The 17,155-nt window shown below is 36.1% G+C and overlaps 2 protein-coding genes across 2 annotated transcripts; one reads left to right on the top strand and one right to left on the bottom strand.

The window, feature by feature from the left end:
- Positions 1–4,414: 4,414 nt before the first annotated feature.
- Positions 4,415–14,543, top strand: LOC132195460 (uncharacterized). Its single transcript, XM_059617478.1, has 6 exons — positions 4,415–4,628; positions 12,590–12,735; positions 12,804–13,002; positions 13,088–13,204; positions 13,260–13,378; positions 13,438–14,543. The coding sequence occupies exons 1-6, from the start codon at positions 4,577–4,579 to the stop codon at positions 13,810–13,812; spliced, it is 1,008 nt and encodes a 335-aa protein (XP_059473461.1). The 5' UTR covers positions 4,415–4,576; the 3' UTR covers positions 13,813–14,543.
- Positions 14,065–17,056, bottom strand: LOC132195457 (small ribosomal subunit protein mS39). The gene is made up of 14 exons (XM_059617471.1): positions 16,889–17,056; positions 16,700–16,826; positions 16,426–16,623; positions 16,242–16,371; positions 16,038–16,179; positions 15,870–15,984; positions 15,682–15,816; positions 15,429–15,630; positions 15,179–15,373; positions 14,973–15,109; positions 14,836–14,916; positions 14,556–14,782; positions 14,293–14,473; positions 14,065–14,231 (listed from the first exon to the last, which is right to left on the bottom strand). Exons 1-14 carry the CDS (start codon positions 16,927–16,929, stop codon positions 14,103–14,105), a joined length of 2,040 nt encoding a protein of 679 aa, XP_059473454.1. The 5' UTR covers positions 16,930–17,056; the 3' UTR covers positions 14,065–14,102.
- Positions 17,057–17,155: the final 99 nt, after the last annotated feature.

Here is a 17,155-nt window from a genome sequence, read left to right as displayed (position 1 = left end):
TTGATTATAGTCGCCTACGTGGACAAATGGCCAGTCCGTCGCTCCACAAATGGCCATTTGCGCCATATTGGTCTACAAATGAACAATTCGCATTTCCGGTGGAAAACCAGAAAAAATGTGAATCTATACATCTCTGCAGTTAAAAAATTAGCGAAAAATCCAACATGCGGAGCGGATTTAAACTGTACAATGAGCTAAAAAATATTCATGAAACTTGTTCCTTTAAGAAAAAATGCAAAATGCAACTTGCTAAAAATAATTAACAAGAAAAAAAATTGTAGTGATGAGTAATAATGTATATTTTTATAGTTATTCTTACAAGTGATTTGAATTTTCTATAAAATGTATGTAATTGTATAAGTTTTCGAACTAAATAAACTTTCATTAAACCAAACCAAACCAACAATTTTCTGCGCCAATATTGTTCAAAAAGTCACGTTGCATCAGCTCACATGCTAAAAGTACCAACTTTACTCGTAGATGGCAAACAAGAAGCAACGCAAGAAGTGTCTTGCAAGCCACGCTGCCTCCTCCGGTTTGCCATATAAGAATAAATACTTTTAATGCGCCGAATGTTACAATTGGAAAAATGATAAAAATGTTCCTGAAAAATAGGTTATAAATATTCAAATACTTAACAATATTCTAGAAGTAAAATATAAGTAATGTCTTTACTAATTCAAATGAACAGACTCGATTTGGTGAATAATTTGTTAAATGATTGGTTACTGATAAATGTTATAAAAATAAAATAAAGCAATTAAAAAAATTATTGTATAGATAAGCTATAAATAGCAAAATATTTTAATATTTTTCCAGAAGTTTTTATCAGTGATGGCTATAATTTTTGAAGGGTTTAGCGTTTCAGGGATTTTAATGTGAATAATTATTTTAACTCAATTAATGTTGAAAATTTTTTGAATGAAGAAATAAAAAATTCGCAATCTGAATAAAGTTTATGTTATAGATAACTTGATTTTATTACTTTTCTTAAGGTAAAATATCAATATTTGCTAAAAATAATTGAAAAAGGGGATGGTTGGTTTGGCGTTTCTGGGGTTTTAATGTGAATCAATTCCAATTATAATCCTCAATGAAATTAAAGTTTAAAATTATTTAATGAAGAAAAAGTAAAATAATTCAATTTTGCCAGATTAATATAAATTGTGTTTATGCACTCCTCATTTACACGTAAAAATATAATTCGCACGCGATGAAAGAGGTGACAGGCAAAAGACAAGTGGCCATTTCACAATTTGTAGTACATCGTGGGGAAAATTGTGCACTAAAATTAAATGTTAACGGAAATACTGTCTCGTCTCGCCATCGTGTGTGTTAAACACCATAATTGTGTCATGACATAAAAAAATCATTGGCCTCAAGTGAATGACAATTAGATCCTTGGCCGGTCGTTTAATTGTATCACGAAATTTTTCCTTGAAACTCAAATCTGTTTAACAAAACAAAGGCCGATTAAGTAAGCGAAAGAAATTCCTTAGACGTTCTGATGAAAACATTATTTCTTATGTATTTATTCAAATTTTCCTGGGCTGTAAAATAGTAAATCGATACTTTCTCCAGCTTGCTGACATTTCGATCCGAGTTGGAGTTTATACATGAACGGATTTTTGCAAGGTAATAAAATAATCAGTAGTGCGATTTCGTAGAAAGAAGCGCGGAAAGGCTCATTCATCATCTGCACACTAAATGTAGCGAAATGCCGAATGGATCTGAACAATTAACAATTATAAAACTTTGTGGAAGTGCGTGTTTGCTCACATTAGTGAAACCGACAGATTACGTTTCGATGTGGTGTTGCGAATACATAGAGCGCTCTTTCGCCAGCACTCTGCAATTAGCCTGACACTTTTTGAAACACGCACATGGAAAAATCGAATCGTGTACGAGCATTGAAAACTATAATGCAAAATACAAATCTAAATACCGCCCACGTAGTGCACGTTTCTAAAAATCGATGAAAAGGGAAATTTTCAAAGAAAGCTGATTTTAGGAAACATAGTTGACTTTTAATTTCAGCTGTGGAGTCGTGAGAATAATTGGATTTATCATAATTTTTGAATAAAGATACTTTGCTCCATTCCAAAAGGATCGCATTACAATAGAATAATTGTCAAATTGGTTCTTTAGAAAAATGGCTTTAAAATAATGGAGGCGATGGGAAAAATATAAATTATGGTGTCATTTGAATAATATCATTTTCTTGTCCTGCGTCGAGAGAAACCCGTGAGCACTTTTACAACTTCCTTGAATTTTTTATTCCACTATAAACAACGTGGTCACGTTCTTACAGCCTTTGCTGTGGCTATTTAGAGGTGTGAATATAGTTTTGTGAAAAATTATATTATTTTTCCTAATTGTTACGTTACATTGTTTAGATTCTATTACTTGTGAAAGCAATTTATTTGTATCGAAAGGAATTGTTGGACAAAACGGGACCACTACTATAGCAAATATTTTGCAAAAATTTCAGAGAAATTTGAAAGAACCATCAAAACAAAAGCACATTAAAAGATTTTTGTTTGAAGAAGTTAGAAGTTGACTCTCGAGGAGATGATAATGGAAATGAAGAGATCGGGCTTTTCCTCGTTGCAGAAAAATGGTTAAAAAAAAACAAAATTTGAAAAAAGAAACAATTCTTCTGCAACGAGGAAAAGCCTGATCTCTTTCATTTACATTAATAGGTGTAAAATTATATGTTTGGTTGTATTTGGGTGTTTAAAATGTGTTTACGCGTGAAGCAGCTTTTAATCGGGTAATCGCTATTGCTTTATTGGCATTTGTTGCTCTTTCTATAATCTTAGTAAATATAATATTAAACTTAATACTAAATTCATTAATTTTATGTAATTCTCAATATGTATAATGATGCGTGTAACAAATCCCAGGCAATTTTTAAATAATTAATAAAAATGATTGATAAGGTTTTAATTATAATTTGTAAAGATAGAAAAAAAAATATTTAAATGTTGAAAATTATTAAGTAATATATGATCTGTCCTGTAAGTAACGTATATGTTTCGACGCGCCACAAGTTGCATACTTTTAAGGTGGATATACTGGATATGTTATTTTTTGAAGTCATATTTATATTCTCTATTATTTATTTCCTTTAGTCTCTTCAAGTATTCAATATTTTTTTCATCAAATAAAATTTCTTTTTTAAAAAACAATTCTACAGGAATACGCTTTTTTTAAATTTAAATTTTTCAGTACAAAATCAAATTAATGTCGTCGATGAATTTGCTCTGAGTCAGAGCCTCTGACCATGAAAGACAAACTGGGGCTGTGGAAAGTGTGGTCGTGCAGGTTGCCGAAGTTGGATAGTAGAGCGACGAGTGCTCTTCGAGGGTCTGCACAGACGGCACATATTGGACGATGGAGTTGTGGGACGGCAGGGCAAACAGCCCAAAGTTGGGCTTGGCCGAGATCAAAGGACACTGCAGGGCGAGCAAAAAGCTGAGCACCTCGATGTCCTCGATCCACGTCGACGACAAGCGCGGCCCGACTGGTGCGTAACTTTTTGCGTCCTTTCTAAGTATTTTTAATGATAATATTCCTGACTGCCATTACCTGCAATGCGTATTTGGGCACAAAAACTCATAATTAAACCTTTGCGATCAAAATTCGCAATGGGTTCAAAGGTAGGGACTTTTGCGATAAAAATACACATAGACGGGCTAGCTCTGGGCAAGCTGCGGTTTTAGGTTTATTATATCATCGAGATAATAATAATAATTATGCCTACTATGCCAATTAATTATATCAATTGTGTCATTTTCGCTTCAAATTATTTTTTATTGAAAAATTATTCAATGAGTGTTCATCATACATACATGTTAAAGCACACTTTTACAATTTTTTTGAAAAAATTGTAATTGAATCATATTTTGAATATGATTAAAATTATTCAATCATATTTAATTAAATTTCCAAATTTCAAGGTGACTTGAATTTAAATTCGGCTTTTCCTCCAATGGTTGTTTATTGTTTAAGAAAAATCAATTTCCTGCTCTACATGTTTCGGCTGCGCGGCCTGCGGGCTGCAGCCACAATTCTCGGCGTTTGTTGAGAGAAGACGAAAAGCTGAATTTAAATTCAAATCACCATTCGATCGTAAAATTCAACCACAAATTTTCAAATTCAGTTTCAAGAAAATAGCATTCATCAAATTGTATTTTATAGGAATTAAGGGGGTAATTTCACAAATAGCCCGCAAGAGGGAAATTGTAAAAAAAAAATTAATTTCTATCCTAATAAATTTACGCACCCATGTATCGTGCAGGTTTCGCAATCAAGAAAGGGTTACGTCATGAATGAAGTCGCTTCACTCGCGTTGCTCGGCGTCTTTGGATTCAGTGTCAGAGAGGCGCAGTCAGTCAGTCCTTTGCTCGCGGCCGCAGGAGGAGCAAGCATAGCAAATTTGTGTTTCAAAGCGCCGGCGAGCGGCACCACGACCGTATATATTATTTCATCCGCCGCCGCCACCGTTCACCCTCTGTAGTAACGCGGGGTGGCTTTTTGGTGTTAATTTCGTTGGTGGAACAAAATTTCAATCATGCACAGGCACCAGAGTTTTGACAGCCAAGGCGAACCCATCGACTATTGCTGTGAGTATTTTTATTCCAACTGCGCGACAATATGGACAATTTTCTTACAGTATAATTAATGAATTCAATGAAAATATCGCAGGTTAAAAGTTTTTAAATCAAATTGTATATATTTTTCCGCAACACACGCGAATCGCGGGTATTGTAACTTGACACGTTTATGGAAAGGAGTGATTTGAAAATCATTAAAAATTTTTTTTTCAATTTTTTATAAATTTCAAAGTTTTAAATTTTTATAAACATTTTTAGTACGGGCCGTGCTATTTTTATCTTGGGCGATTTATTGGACATTGATGTGCTGACACTCTTAATGTGATTTTTTTATTAAATAATCTCGCATTTATTTTTTGCAAGACTGAAAAGTCGAATAAAAAATCTTCTGATATTTTCATAATATTTCTTAAAAGGATTGTGCGACGAAGAAATCAATTAAATCTTGGAAAAGTCTAGAATTGACCACCCCTGATGGTGAGCGCATTAATTAATATGTACTAATTCGCGGCACTTTTAAGGTTTCTAAAGCGCGCGCGCCACTTGTAACCCCGGTAAAGAGGAATTGTAGCCTGGCGAACAAATCGCTTTCAGAATCATTAGTGTCGTGGGTCGCAATAAATCTGATTAGGCGGAGACTTGCTAAATTCAAAATGTCACTTTGATTTCTAAGACTTCCATTGTACACAGAGGCATTCTCGTGTGCAACTGCATCTTTATAATCTAATATAACAAATTTATCGTGTTCGAAATTTGTTCTATTCAAAAGTTATCGATTGTTTTGCGCAAAAATTGTACTTTCATTGGCCGATATTAAGCACAATGGAATAAATCTGTCAAATTTGAATAACGTTTCGTTTTTTCCAGCTATCAAGCAGCTTACTTTGGCAGGGCATCAAATTTTCCCATTGGCCTGGCCAAAACATATCTTTTTATGGGGCAATCACGAATAATAAATTTTGGAGCACAGCTTTTCAATATGCCTTTCGTTTGATACTCGGTGCGGTATGCGAGTATATCTGATATTGGCATCAAATCTCTCTCTGGCCACGCACAAAGCTCGCAAAGAGACACACCCAAATGAAAATTTTCAGCCGCGCGCACACACAACAAAACACACTCGCAGACAACAAACTCTTTCATAAAGAAGCCTGTTAGCATATATGATTTTGGACCGACTGTGAGAGAGCATGGAAAAATGCCGAAATGTAATAAAATGCTCTCTGAGGCGCTGGCAGGGAAAAGAAGAAACCCTCTCCATTATTCAGATTCAGACGATCATTTTGTGACTGGAGTTTTTCTGCGGAAACGTTTGCTTCTGAATTGCCTTGTAAGCAATGCACTCTGGCTAAATAAATAATTCTCTTCTTGGCCATCCGTAAATAATAATTCAGTAAATATCATGAAAAATATTTAAAAGTCCGACAGCAAAATAAAATATTCAATTAATAATTTCAGTGATTTTACCATATATTTTGAGTCTCCGTTATTGCCCCTAAAAATAATTGTCCTAAATTTTTCACTCCAATTCCCCTAAAAAGTAAATGTCCTAAACACATTTGCATATTTTAATAAAAATTGGTCTTGTTTTAAAAGTAGATTGCCATGGAGCGTTACAAATCCATTAAATCTAAATAAAAAGCAATTATTTGTTCTCAGCTATGTTGCGTTTGTTTATCTCTGGATGATGCTGCGCTGAATTCACAATTTGGAAACACCAATGCCCGCGTCCACACCCACTCTACTCATTTCGATCTTCTCTAATTCGGAAATCTTCAGTGGGCGGATGTCACGCGTCTCTTAAAAATTAGCTCGCTGAGTCACACCGTTCTTTTCTTTTTCAAAAATTGTTCTCGCGCGCAAACGATAATCTGGCCCAATTAGGAGCGTGTAAATTATTGGTTTCCTCTTCATTGACTCGCCGCCCAAATTCTACAATTGCCGCCGAGGAGCGATAAAAGCAGCCGAACACGCCAAAGTGCACAAACACACCAAGCGTGTTTATTTGCCTATCTATCCAAGGCATGCTCTCTTGAAAATTGTTTGGCCTCACTCCAAAAAAGGCGAAAACGCACGCCTACTGGAAAAAATATAAAATACAGGAGAGCTGCGCGTCTCTCTGCATTATGCAAATCGACCACTGCTCTCGGCAAAGCGAATTCGCTCTCCGGTTGTAATTAAATTGGAGCCGACAGCCCCAATTACCCTTTGCTCATAAATTTCAATCTCTCCAGCTTCACCAGCATTATTATTGTTATTAACCCGTCTTGTACTCTCTTGCAACTCGATGGCTTAAAAGCGCAAGAAGACGCGTGCTAAGCTCCTTGTGCGTTTTAAATTAAAATTCCTGAGTGCGGGTGATAAATTTTGTGCTGCCAGCAAAGATCAATGAGCGGTGACAGATAGAACAAAGAGCACATTTTTTAAGTGCAATAAGCAATAATTTGATGATGGGCAATTTACGATCGAATTAATTTTTCAGCTCTCGTGCCTTCAGGATGTAATTTATGATTAATGGTCATAGCCATTTATTTAATTACTTGGTTAAAAATAGTATTTTTTTTTTTTTAGAACCTACAAACTAATCAGCTGAAGGCAAAAAAATTTAATAATGGGAAAATAGATTATTCTTGTGGGCAAAATTTACCACTAGCTTTGGTTGATTTTTTTTCAGCTGAAATAGGAGACAAATAGGTGATAATTTTTTTACGTCAAAAATATGAATGCTCTTTATGGATGAATTTTTTTTTTTATGTTTTATTTTTGAAAAAGGGTGATTCATTTATAACAATTTTACAAATATAAGATGTGAAAAATCTCAAAGTAGATAAAATTTGATGGAAAATTAGTGTTTTTCTTCACTCAAATAGGTTGAAAAGGTGATCAACTATTTTCCAACCCTACATTTAACAGGGCTGTACATAAAATGAAATAATAATCATGCGAAAGCCACAAAATATGAAAATTATAATTTCTCTTTTCAAAATTACACATTTTTACGCTAACGAAGATCATTAATTTGAGATTTATTTTACAAAATTTAATTAAAATATTTATCGTCATTTTTATTAACCTTTCGCAGAAAAGGCCACAGTCTTGCTTAGTTAATTAGGTTCGTGCGTACACTTTGGTCGCGTTACATGGCAAGTAGGTGTTTATTTTGCATTAGCGAGTGAAAAATGGGCAATGAGTGACCACAGCTTTAACTCGCTATCAGCAACAGATATCTCATTAGCGCTCACACCTACAGAGGCTTCGTTAATTCCGTCGCTGCGTATATTTATATCAACATTTGTATTTTTAATGAGGCGCGGCGCACCCTGCTTAGTAATAGTCGCCAAGTCCCTCAGCGCCGCCATGGCATGAAGAATATTAAATTGCGTTTGAATGTTACCTGACCGCGTACACGTGCGACTTTTTAATTAATTAAATGGTGACGTCAAATTTGATTATGATCGTCTCTGCAAATATTTAACGTGTGGAGCCTATAATATAATTATATGAGGCAGAGATGCGTGCTGAGTGAGTTGCACAACAGTACACTTCTGTTGACGGTGCTCGCTGAAAGTTGTGCGCAGACAAAAAAAATGTTGCGAATTGAATTAAAACCAACCTAATTAAGCAACTCGTGGTTTGAGAGCGGGTCAAATTATGGATTCATTAATTAGTCCCAAAGCGGACTGACACATTTTTATAATTGAAATAATTGTACCTCTTTTACATTCTAGAGTTTCATTAGGCACACGGGTATGGAGTTAAATTAAAGTAAATAACTATCAATTTGAAAATTCACTGAAGAACGATTTTTTTTTCTTTTAAATTTCTTTTGGAACACCCAAGAGTATTTTTATCACTTTCAAATTGTATTGATTTTCAATTTATTCTGTTTATTGACGAGGAACGTTTTATTATTTTATTGCACCATTAATTTTTGCAGAAACCATCACATCATGAATATTAATTTTCTGCCGCATTCCACTAACTTGATACAAGGTCAAAACCAAAATCAAGATTTGCATCTTCTCAGCAATAAAATTATAGAAATAAATAAATAAAACGGTGGTGCTTTAATCATTTACGCATGCCGCAGACTCCTTCAACTTTTACTGCCACTCGCCTGTAAGTTTTTAAGTGTGAAAAATCACTTAGTCGCGGCGACACGGTGATCTCGAAGGCAAAATCTTAATCCAGCCACTCTCCTAAACGAGGATAAAACGCGCGTCTTGAAAAACTTGTTTCCAATCGCGTATATACAAGAAAAATTTACGAGCCATGTCTATCGGCGAGGCCGACACGCCGAACTTCGCAACCGCGTTAGGGAAAAATTTCACACCCAAATTTGATTTCCATACATAAAAACAGCGGCGGCTCCTCTAACGCGCCGGTTTGTTTGCAACTCGCAGGGCAATTAAACGCCCACACGCACGAGGAAAACTGCGCGTTCTCTGGAATTAAAAATAACAACGATCACCATCGCAACCAATGCTATATGATTTATTCCCCACTGCTCTTTATTTATTTCAAAGAGAGAATCACAGCAATTTTTATGTAATAAGTAGGAGTGTTAATTCAGCCTTTGATTGTTGTGAAATTACCAAGGCATGCGTGTGTGCATCTGAATGGAGTGACGACAGGAGTTAATGCGTTTTTGCTGGCTGCTGAACACCTTGAACGGTTTGGGAAGGGCCGCGTCCGACAACTCAGGTGTGGGACTATAATTAATGCATTTCATAGTTGGCTGCACTACACAGTTGATTGCATTTGTTAGATTAGAGAAGGAAGTGGTTCTCTGCGTATGTAAAAAAGCAACAGCAATTTATTAAACACAACCTCCCAGGTTTTCAATTTGCGAGGAATTTGTTCCTCCCGGTTGTTGTTGCGTGCAATTAATATTCCGAGAAAACCGAGAGAAGGAATTTTTAACGTACAAAAATATTTCTTAAAGATTCTTTGACGCTTGACTCATTAAAATCATATGCCAGGAATATCTGCGTGAGCTCCAGAGAGAAGGAAAATTAATCAGCCGAGACCGCTTACTTTTGATGTTTTACTGTAAAATTAAATTACCTCGTTAATCAAAAATTATGAAAGATAAAATATCAAAGGAGGTTTTTTCAAGAAATTCTTTTTTCAAGCTGGCACGATTAAAGTATAAATCAGGTTATAAATCTTACTTCTTCCTCCGGAATTATTAAAATGTTCACTGCTATATATTTATCAGTAGTTAAAATTTTAAATTTAGATGTTAAATAATGACTTATTAATATCGGAAATATTAAAGTAAAAATTTAATTGATGTCTATGGCTGTACAGCAGCGCATAATTTGACCAAATTTTTAATTTTTCTAAAATATTTGTCAATATTTGATTTTTTCCATTGAGACTTTTTATTATTTATTTATGCGTGGATTGCGTGGGGGCCTAAAACATTCTGAGTTAGACTTGACACGCATAAAATCAGAAATAAATAAGTGGCTATAGTCTTGTCACACAAAAGCTTATAACTTTTCAGCAACCGCCGCTGTCGTAGGTTGTGTCACTTTTGTCGTCAGGCCTCTCACGAAAATATCAACCCAAAAACTAAATTATGGAGCCGTTATATCTATTCATGCGAAAATATCATTGGAATTTATCACAGCTCAAGTTGTCACACAATGAGAATAACAGAAGGCACATAATAAATATTCAGCGTGTGAACAAATAAAACAAAACCTCGGCGCGCTAATTCCAGATCGGGCAAAAATGTGGCTCTCGATTAATATTCTGCACTGGAGATTCGGTCGGAAATCGTGCGAAACGATCCCATTGTTTTTTGAGACACTTGTTTTGAACAAGCAGCGATTTCGAGTGTACATTAAAAATGACGCAAAGTCAGTGCGTGCGATTTTATCTCTAGCTAGATTTTTATGGCGTGGAAAAAACAAACGTGTTCAGGTGCAAAAATTCAACATTGTTAAGTCATATCGCACCGTATGTGTTCTTTTGTGCGAAGCGTGCTTTGCATAATTTACTACTGGATGCGTACTTGTTAAAGGTGTACGTGTCAATAACAAAGTACACGCATAAAATTATTGTATCTGGAAATATTAAAAAAAAAAAAACATGCCTCGGGTTGCCATTGGAGAAGAAATTTATAAAATTCCTTAATGATTCAATAACTTTTACTTTCCTAAAAAAAATGCAGGCAGATTATACCAAGAAAAAGCAACTGCTCTTTTCCATTTGATGAAATCATCCAGTACTTAATTGATGATTATATGAAGTCTCATTGCCTTCTTTCAATAATTAATTGGAAGCAAAAGGCTCGATTTGCGTTGACCGTCAAGAAAAGTTCATGCACTTCCACCGATCACCTTCGGCAAAGTTATTACAGCACAACCTACAGAGCTTATAAATAATGCAGCGCACCTGACGGTGGATTATTCTGAATCAATCTTTATACACGCCGTGTTCCATTATGCGGAGCCTGTTATTTATATATATTCTTTCTCTTGATAGTTCATAATGACAACAAAAGAGCAAAAGTTCCTGCTACTATACAACACATGCTATAGATCCACGATGCGATCCTTGGCCGCTGCTCAATGAAATCACTATAAATGAGAGGTAAAGGCCAGCGGAGCAAACCGGAGCGGACACGCGGCCACTGACTCACATGTTGTCTTTTTTGCCGCATTGACCAAATCGGACTGGCGCCAAAGGTTACCGCATTTATTATTATGCTATTTTGGACTGCATACAAGAAAAATAATTCACGTACATATCGTTCTCTGCGGTCTCTTTTTGGATTAAAGTTCGGACTCGGACGAGAGAGAATTTAAATTTATTTTGGAGCCTATTTGAACTTATTTGCATATAAAGTCCGTGTAACCTGCAATTTTACTGTCATTGTTTTGTGAATTGTGCATTGTTTTGTAGTCATGAGGTACTTTATGGGCCCAGTTTATTTTTAAATGGGATCTAATTTGTGAACCGTTTTATTTCCAAACAACAGAAACCATGCAAAACAATATGATTCGTGAGGCCTGTCGGGTTTTTTTTGCGTTTCTATATTTTTTTTAAAATTTGCCCTATACGTTTTCTGTTATGAAAATCTACCATCTTTTTTTGCATATCATCTAGAAAAATATATTTTTTATAAAATTTTCCTGTATGTTAAGAATTTCAATTCAAATTGTATAAGGTTGGAAGACGATTGAGACTTTCAAAAGTTCATCGCTTTTACATAATTTTTAATGCGGTTTATCCACCTTAATTTTGATTGTGGCTAATTCAAATGGAAATCGTTATAGGTACGTGTTCTTATAATCTCATCTCGAGAGCAATGTTTGGCACATGATATGTGAAATGTTGTGCGAGTTATGCTCTAGGCCAAATGAAATATTCATAAAACCCGCGCCGACCCATGAAAATGCCTGACAGAGAAAAGCCGCTCTCTCGGCAGACCACCAATTACGCGCGAGTGGTCATCGCAATGGTTTTTATTTTTCTTATACCGCGAAATGTGCTTGCAGAATTTCTCTGATCCCATATAATTTTCTCGTGATGAAAAAGTAGAGAGTTTGTTCTCGGTGTTTTTCGCAACTCCTAAAATATGCCATCAGTGAATTACTTAATTTTGAATAAGTGGTGCGCAATTGAGCACCGAGCGAAGGAGTTGTCCAATTTACTTGGCAGTTTAACTTCATATAATTCTGCTACACACGCAAAGGGTGGAGCTCCGGTTGGAATTAAGCTGATTTAATACGTTCATTAAAGTAGCTGTAAAACGTAATTATTGAAATCATGAATATAGAATTTAAAAAAAAAATAATAATAAAACTCCTAATATTTCATATAATGATGAAATATTATTCATTAATTTGAATGGAGAATAAATCAATCAACAATTTAAACAAAACATGATTTTAAAAAAAAAATTTAACACATCGTATCTTAAAATAATAAAAAAATTTTATCTCTTTTTATAGATTCCCTAGGAAGTACTGACGCTTCCAGTGGTTGTTCAAGCCCTCGAACCCTCATCAGGCCGTCCAGTGCATCAAACAGTCCCGTCTACATGCAAAACCCATACAACTTATCTGGACACTCGTCTCCAGTCGATTTACATTACCAAGTAAGGCAATTTTTTTTTAAGTGGGGCCAATTTAAGCTTACACGTCACTTTACTATTTTAAATTTAAGCACCAAGTGAGATTCAGCAGCACGTCGCCTGAAGTGCCAAATAATTTAGGTGGCCTGGCAATTTTTTCATTTGTCAGCGCTGAGAACAATTTTCAAGCGCGAGTAACTTTTCCCGAGCTGCAGCATCGGCTGAGGGAGGCTGTGGCAAACAGTGCCCTACTCCGAGGAGGAATGTTGCTCGATTCAAGAGAAAGAGGAGGTCTTAATTTTGACTATTTTAGCAAATTACTTTAAATCCAAGATGAATTATTCGATATGTAATTGTTTGAAATCTCTAATTTCAGTTCTGTTTCCCATGGTCCATTTTACGGAGGAAAAGGAAACTCTAAAAAAGCGCCTTCACCAGCACGGAACTTTGCTTGACAGCAAGACTTTGGGACCTGATTTTCACTTAGAGCAAGGTGGCGCGCATCCCAAGTTTTAATCTAATTTAATATTTTTTCACAAATTATTCAGGAGTTTATCGAGAAGTGCGAAACATAATCCCTGACAGATCTCCTGGTTATGATAGTGACGACGATGAATTCAGCTACATTTTAATCGGCTTCAAAAGTTTGGACACCTGCTTCAGCAAAGTATAAAATTCAAAATATATTAAAAAAAAATAATATAAAATTGGAATAAATTTTCCTAGGTGATGGTAGATTCGTGGAAAGACTGGACAGGAGCGCGATCTATTTATCTCAACTTGCCCGATGAGTTGGGACTTTCGAGGATCAGTTTCTTCCACAGGGAAACTCCCGAAGACGTCCGTCTCTTCATGTATGTGGTCCTGGTCGAGTGTCGCAGCGCCGGCACCCCTGAGAGAGCCTGCCGTCTCTTGGATTTCACGCAGCGCCTTCGAGTAGAGAGAATGGCTGGTTATGTGTCTGTCTATGCCCCTTTGAGAAGAGCAACCCTGGAATCTTCAGCGGCTGCAACAGTTTTGCCTCCCGTGGTGCAAAAACATGGAACCAAAGCAAGGAATCTTTTGCAGCACTTGAATGGCAGCCAGTGGGCTACACAATGATTGAAGTTTTTATGTAAAAAATCATTTTGATATTGATTGTTGAACCTCAGTTGAACTGTAAACATTTTAACTGCAGCATTCCAAACCAACAAACTTTTAAGATAACTCGTAAATATACAGCCTTTAAAATTAAATTCAAGAGTGCCTGCTTGTGCGCCATAGAAAAGAATAATTAACCAAATTTAAATTAAGCTTGTCTTAACTATTCGCTTGTTAAAAATATATGTCTTTGACGATATAGCATGAAAAGGCTTTGGTTCTAATACATATTAAAATACTCATTATATTATCTACAAAATTCCAAGTGCCGAGTTGATTTTTGAAATTTGATTCTCCTTCAGCTGAGATGCCTGTTTCAATTCGTCTGCTAGCATGGCAGCTTCTGCGAATCCGGTTTCACAGGCAAACACAATGCATTTCTGAAAATGAAAAAAAGCTGTGAAAAAGGCACATTGCGAATACTAAGGGTAATAAACGCACCACTGCTGAGTCCAGATCATTTTCAGCGACAGCTCTCTTCATAAAAATTCGAAGAGATTCAACAGAAGGTGGAGCTCCATTGTACTCGTCCAACAACTTATCCAAGATTTTAACTGCAAAATTGTACTTGTTGGCTCGCACAGCCAAAATCATGCAGTTTCCAAGGTTTACTCCCGACCACCTAAAATTAACACAATCAACACATAAGCCATGTACCAAAAAATTTTAAATAAAGATGATGATTGGGAAAAATTTAAGCTTACGTAATTTTGTTGACAAAGCGTTTTGGCTGAGAAGCAACTTTTTCCCAGTAGTGTTTTGCTGCCTCATAAAACGAGGTAGCCAAAATTTGCTGAGGGTCGTCTGGCTCTACCGAAACGTACAAGTTTTTGACGCTATCCTGCTGAGAGACGGCAGATTCAAAGGGAGCCACTACGTTTGCCTTGACAGCTGTGTTGAACCAGGCAGTAACCAGATTATCTCTATTAATCTAAATAAAAACCAATCAGAACTCATTTTTCTGCAGGTTAGTTAAAATTCTACCTGGTCGAAAACGACTAGATCCGACCATATTTGAGGAAGCATTTCCCATGATCCATGGAGGTCGATTGAGCGTACGATGTCCTAAAACAAAAACGTGATCAATATCAAATCTAAGAAATTGTTAACTGTCAAAGTACCTCCATATTTCCTGGCTCAGGGATGTAAATGTTTGGTACATATTTGTTGTAGATTTTCATAAACTCGTCCAGTGGCTCCAAATTTATGAGAAGTGAAAAGAAAAGGCGGTAATAAATGCTCTCCTTGTATGTATCACCTGGACCAAGGAAATTAAAATTAATTTTAGCAGTCAGATTATTAAAGTAGCCTATTTTTTAGTTCGTACCAATAAAGTCATAATTGTTGTGGGAAAGTAGAAGATTGTGGACACGTCTTGCCAAAGCTGGATCCTCCAATGAATTTTTGCAAACGTCCATTGCAGTGACAAAGAAGAAGGTGTCTTTGGGGTCTCGTATTTCAAGAGGGCCTTCACTCTCCAAAATGGTTATTATTTCCTGGAGAACGCCGCTCTTTGGTCCCCCTAGTTTATTAACAATTATTTTAATCCAGTGAATCCATCACAAATAAAAACGCACTGTCGCGACTGAAAATATTGAGAAGGTGGTAGTAAGAAGCCAAGGACGGCTTGATGCCCAAGAGCTTGAACTCAGCAATCAACCTAGTTGCAAAAGTTTTTGTCTGGCTTTGACCTGAGCTGCTAACCATCATATCCAAAATGGCATTAAGAGTGCCGATGTTCGGCTTCACTTTATTTGCATTCATCTCTCTCAGCATTTCCTTAGAATACAATTTTGTAAGTTTAAAAATATTGAAATAACCAAATAATACCTCCACAAGCTCTGATCGTTTTTCGATGGTGTCTCGGACAAATCCAACAAGTTTGAAGATTTGGTTGTAAGTGTCGACGTCAATGGGCTCTGCCGCACTCCTCATGGTCTTGTACATTTCCCAGCCCCGATCAGCCTTCAACAAAATTTTTACTCCCACTCAATTTGCTCAAAAATTGTGCGATTTACCTGACAATACTTGGCCATTCCTCTCAGAAGAGCACACTTTGCTTTGTTCAATGCTGGCCCTTCTTGAAGCTCTTCTTTTATCGAGTCGAACAACGCTTGTGCCATTCCAGCATCACTGAATAATTGAAATTAAGATTTGTGTAAAATTAACATTGTGCGAAGGCCTACTTCCAAGACTTCTTTTGTCTGCTTTCTTTCTTCTGAAACTGAAGAAACCAGCGCTCCTCAATGAACTCTTCCGGTAAAGTTTCCTCCGAATTAAAGTAGCTTAGGAATTCTAAGAGGGCTTGCCGAGCTTCCAACGACACAGCTGAGAATAATTAAATGCCATAAAAAATTTGATATATTCCTAAAAAAAAATTAATCACAAACTTTGGCCTTGCTTTTGCATTATATCATAAATCTGCAACGCTTCTTCAACTCTAGCACCATCGATGGCCAAATGCAAATCATTTTCTGTGACCTTAGAGTCTGGAGTGAAAACTAGTTTGGGTAAGAAAGCCTATGGAAAAAAATGCATTTTATAATTAACAAAATTATTGTTCAGATTATTTACGGGTATTGCTGGATCTGCAGTCCTTGCATTAAAAAGTTCAGCATTCTGAGCCATGATCCATTGAGCCGCTTTTTTACCAGATTCTTTTGCCAGGGCAAACGTTCGTTTTCCAATGTTTGACAAGGGAATGAGAAAGGGATCATCATGATACTTGTAATGCGGCGCAGTGTAATCAGTTTGAATTGTGTTCGAAAGTGCCTAAAAATTTGCAACACATTTTTTAAGTACAAATTACAAAATACTGGAAAAATATTTTTATCCAAATTTTCATTACCCTCAGGATGTCCGTTGGCCCTCTATCAATTCTATTCGGAATTTTTATTTCGGGCTTTTTGGCTGGCGATTGCTGAGAAACTCCAGAGCATCGTCTAGTGCAGTGAGTGGCAGTCGGCAAACGGGGTCTGCAATTTTATTTGAAAATTCACTTCTTCTGAAATAAAAACCTCCAAGAAAAATCTTGAACCTTATTCGAGCTAGCACGCTGCACATATTCTTGATCTCCATCAGAAAATCTGTCTAGATTATTTCAAATCCTTTATAAATTTATAAGCATGAATAATTATTTTTTAGTGTTGATGTTTCTGCCCACGAGCAAGGAAAAATCGTGCAACATGCACAAGGAGAAGAGGGGCGTGATCGCAATTCGCAAAGTAGGGGGGGGGGGTGATGAATATTTCAGTGCTGCCAGCTTAAACTGTCTACAAAAATATGGCAAACAGAGGTTCTTTTG

Source organism: Neocloeon triangulifer, unplaced genomic scaffold, assembly GCF_031216515.1.
Source record: "Neocloeon triangulifer isolate White Clay Creek 2 clone unplaced genomic scaffold, ASM3121651v1 ptg000009l, whole genome shotgun sequence".
Lineage (NCBI taxonomy): Eukaryota > Metazoa > Arthropoda > Insecta > Ephemeroptera > Baetidae > Neocloeon > Neocloeon triangulifer.
The sequence above is the reverse complement of the archived record's forward strand: the minus strand, read 5'-3'. Positions and strand labels throughout refer to the sequence as shown.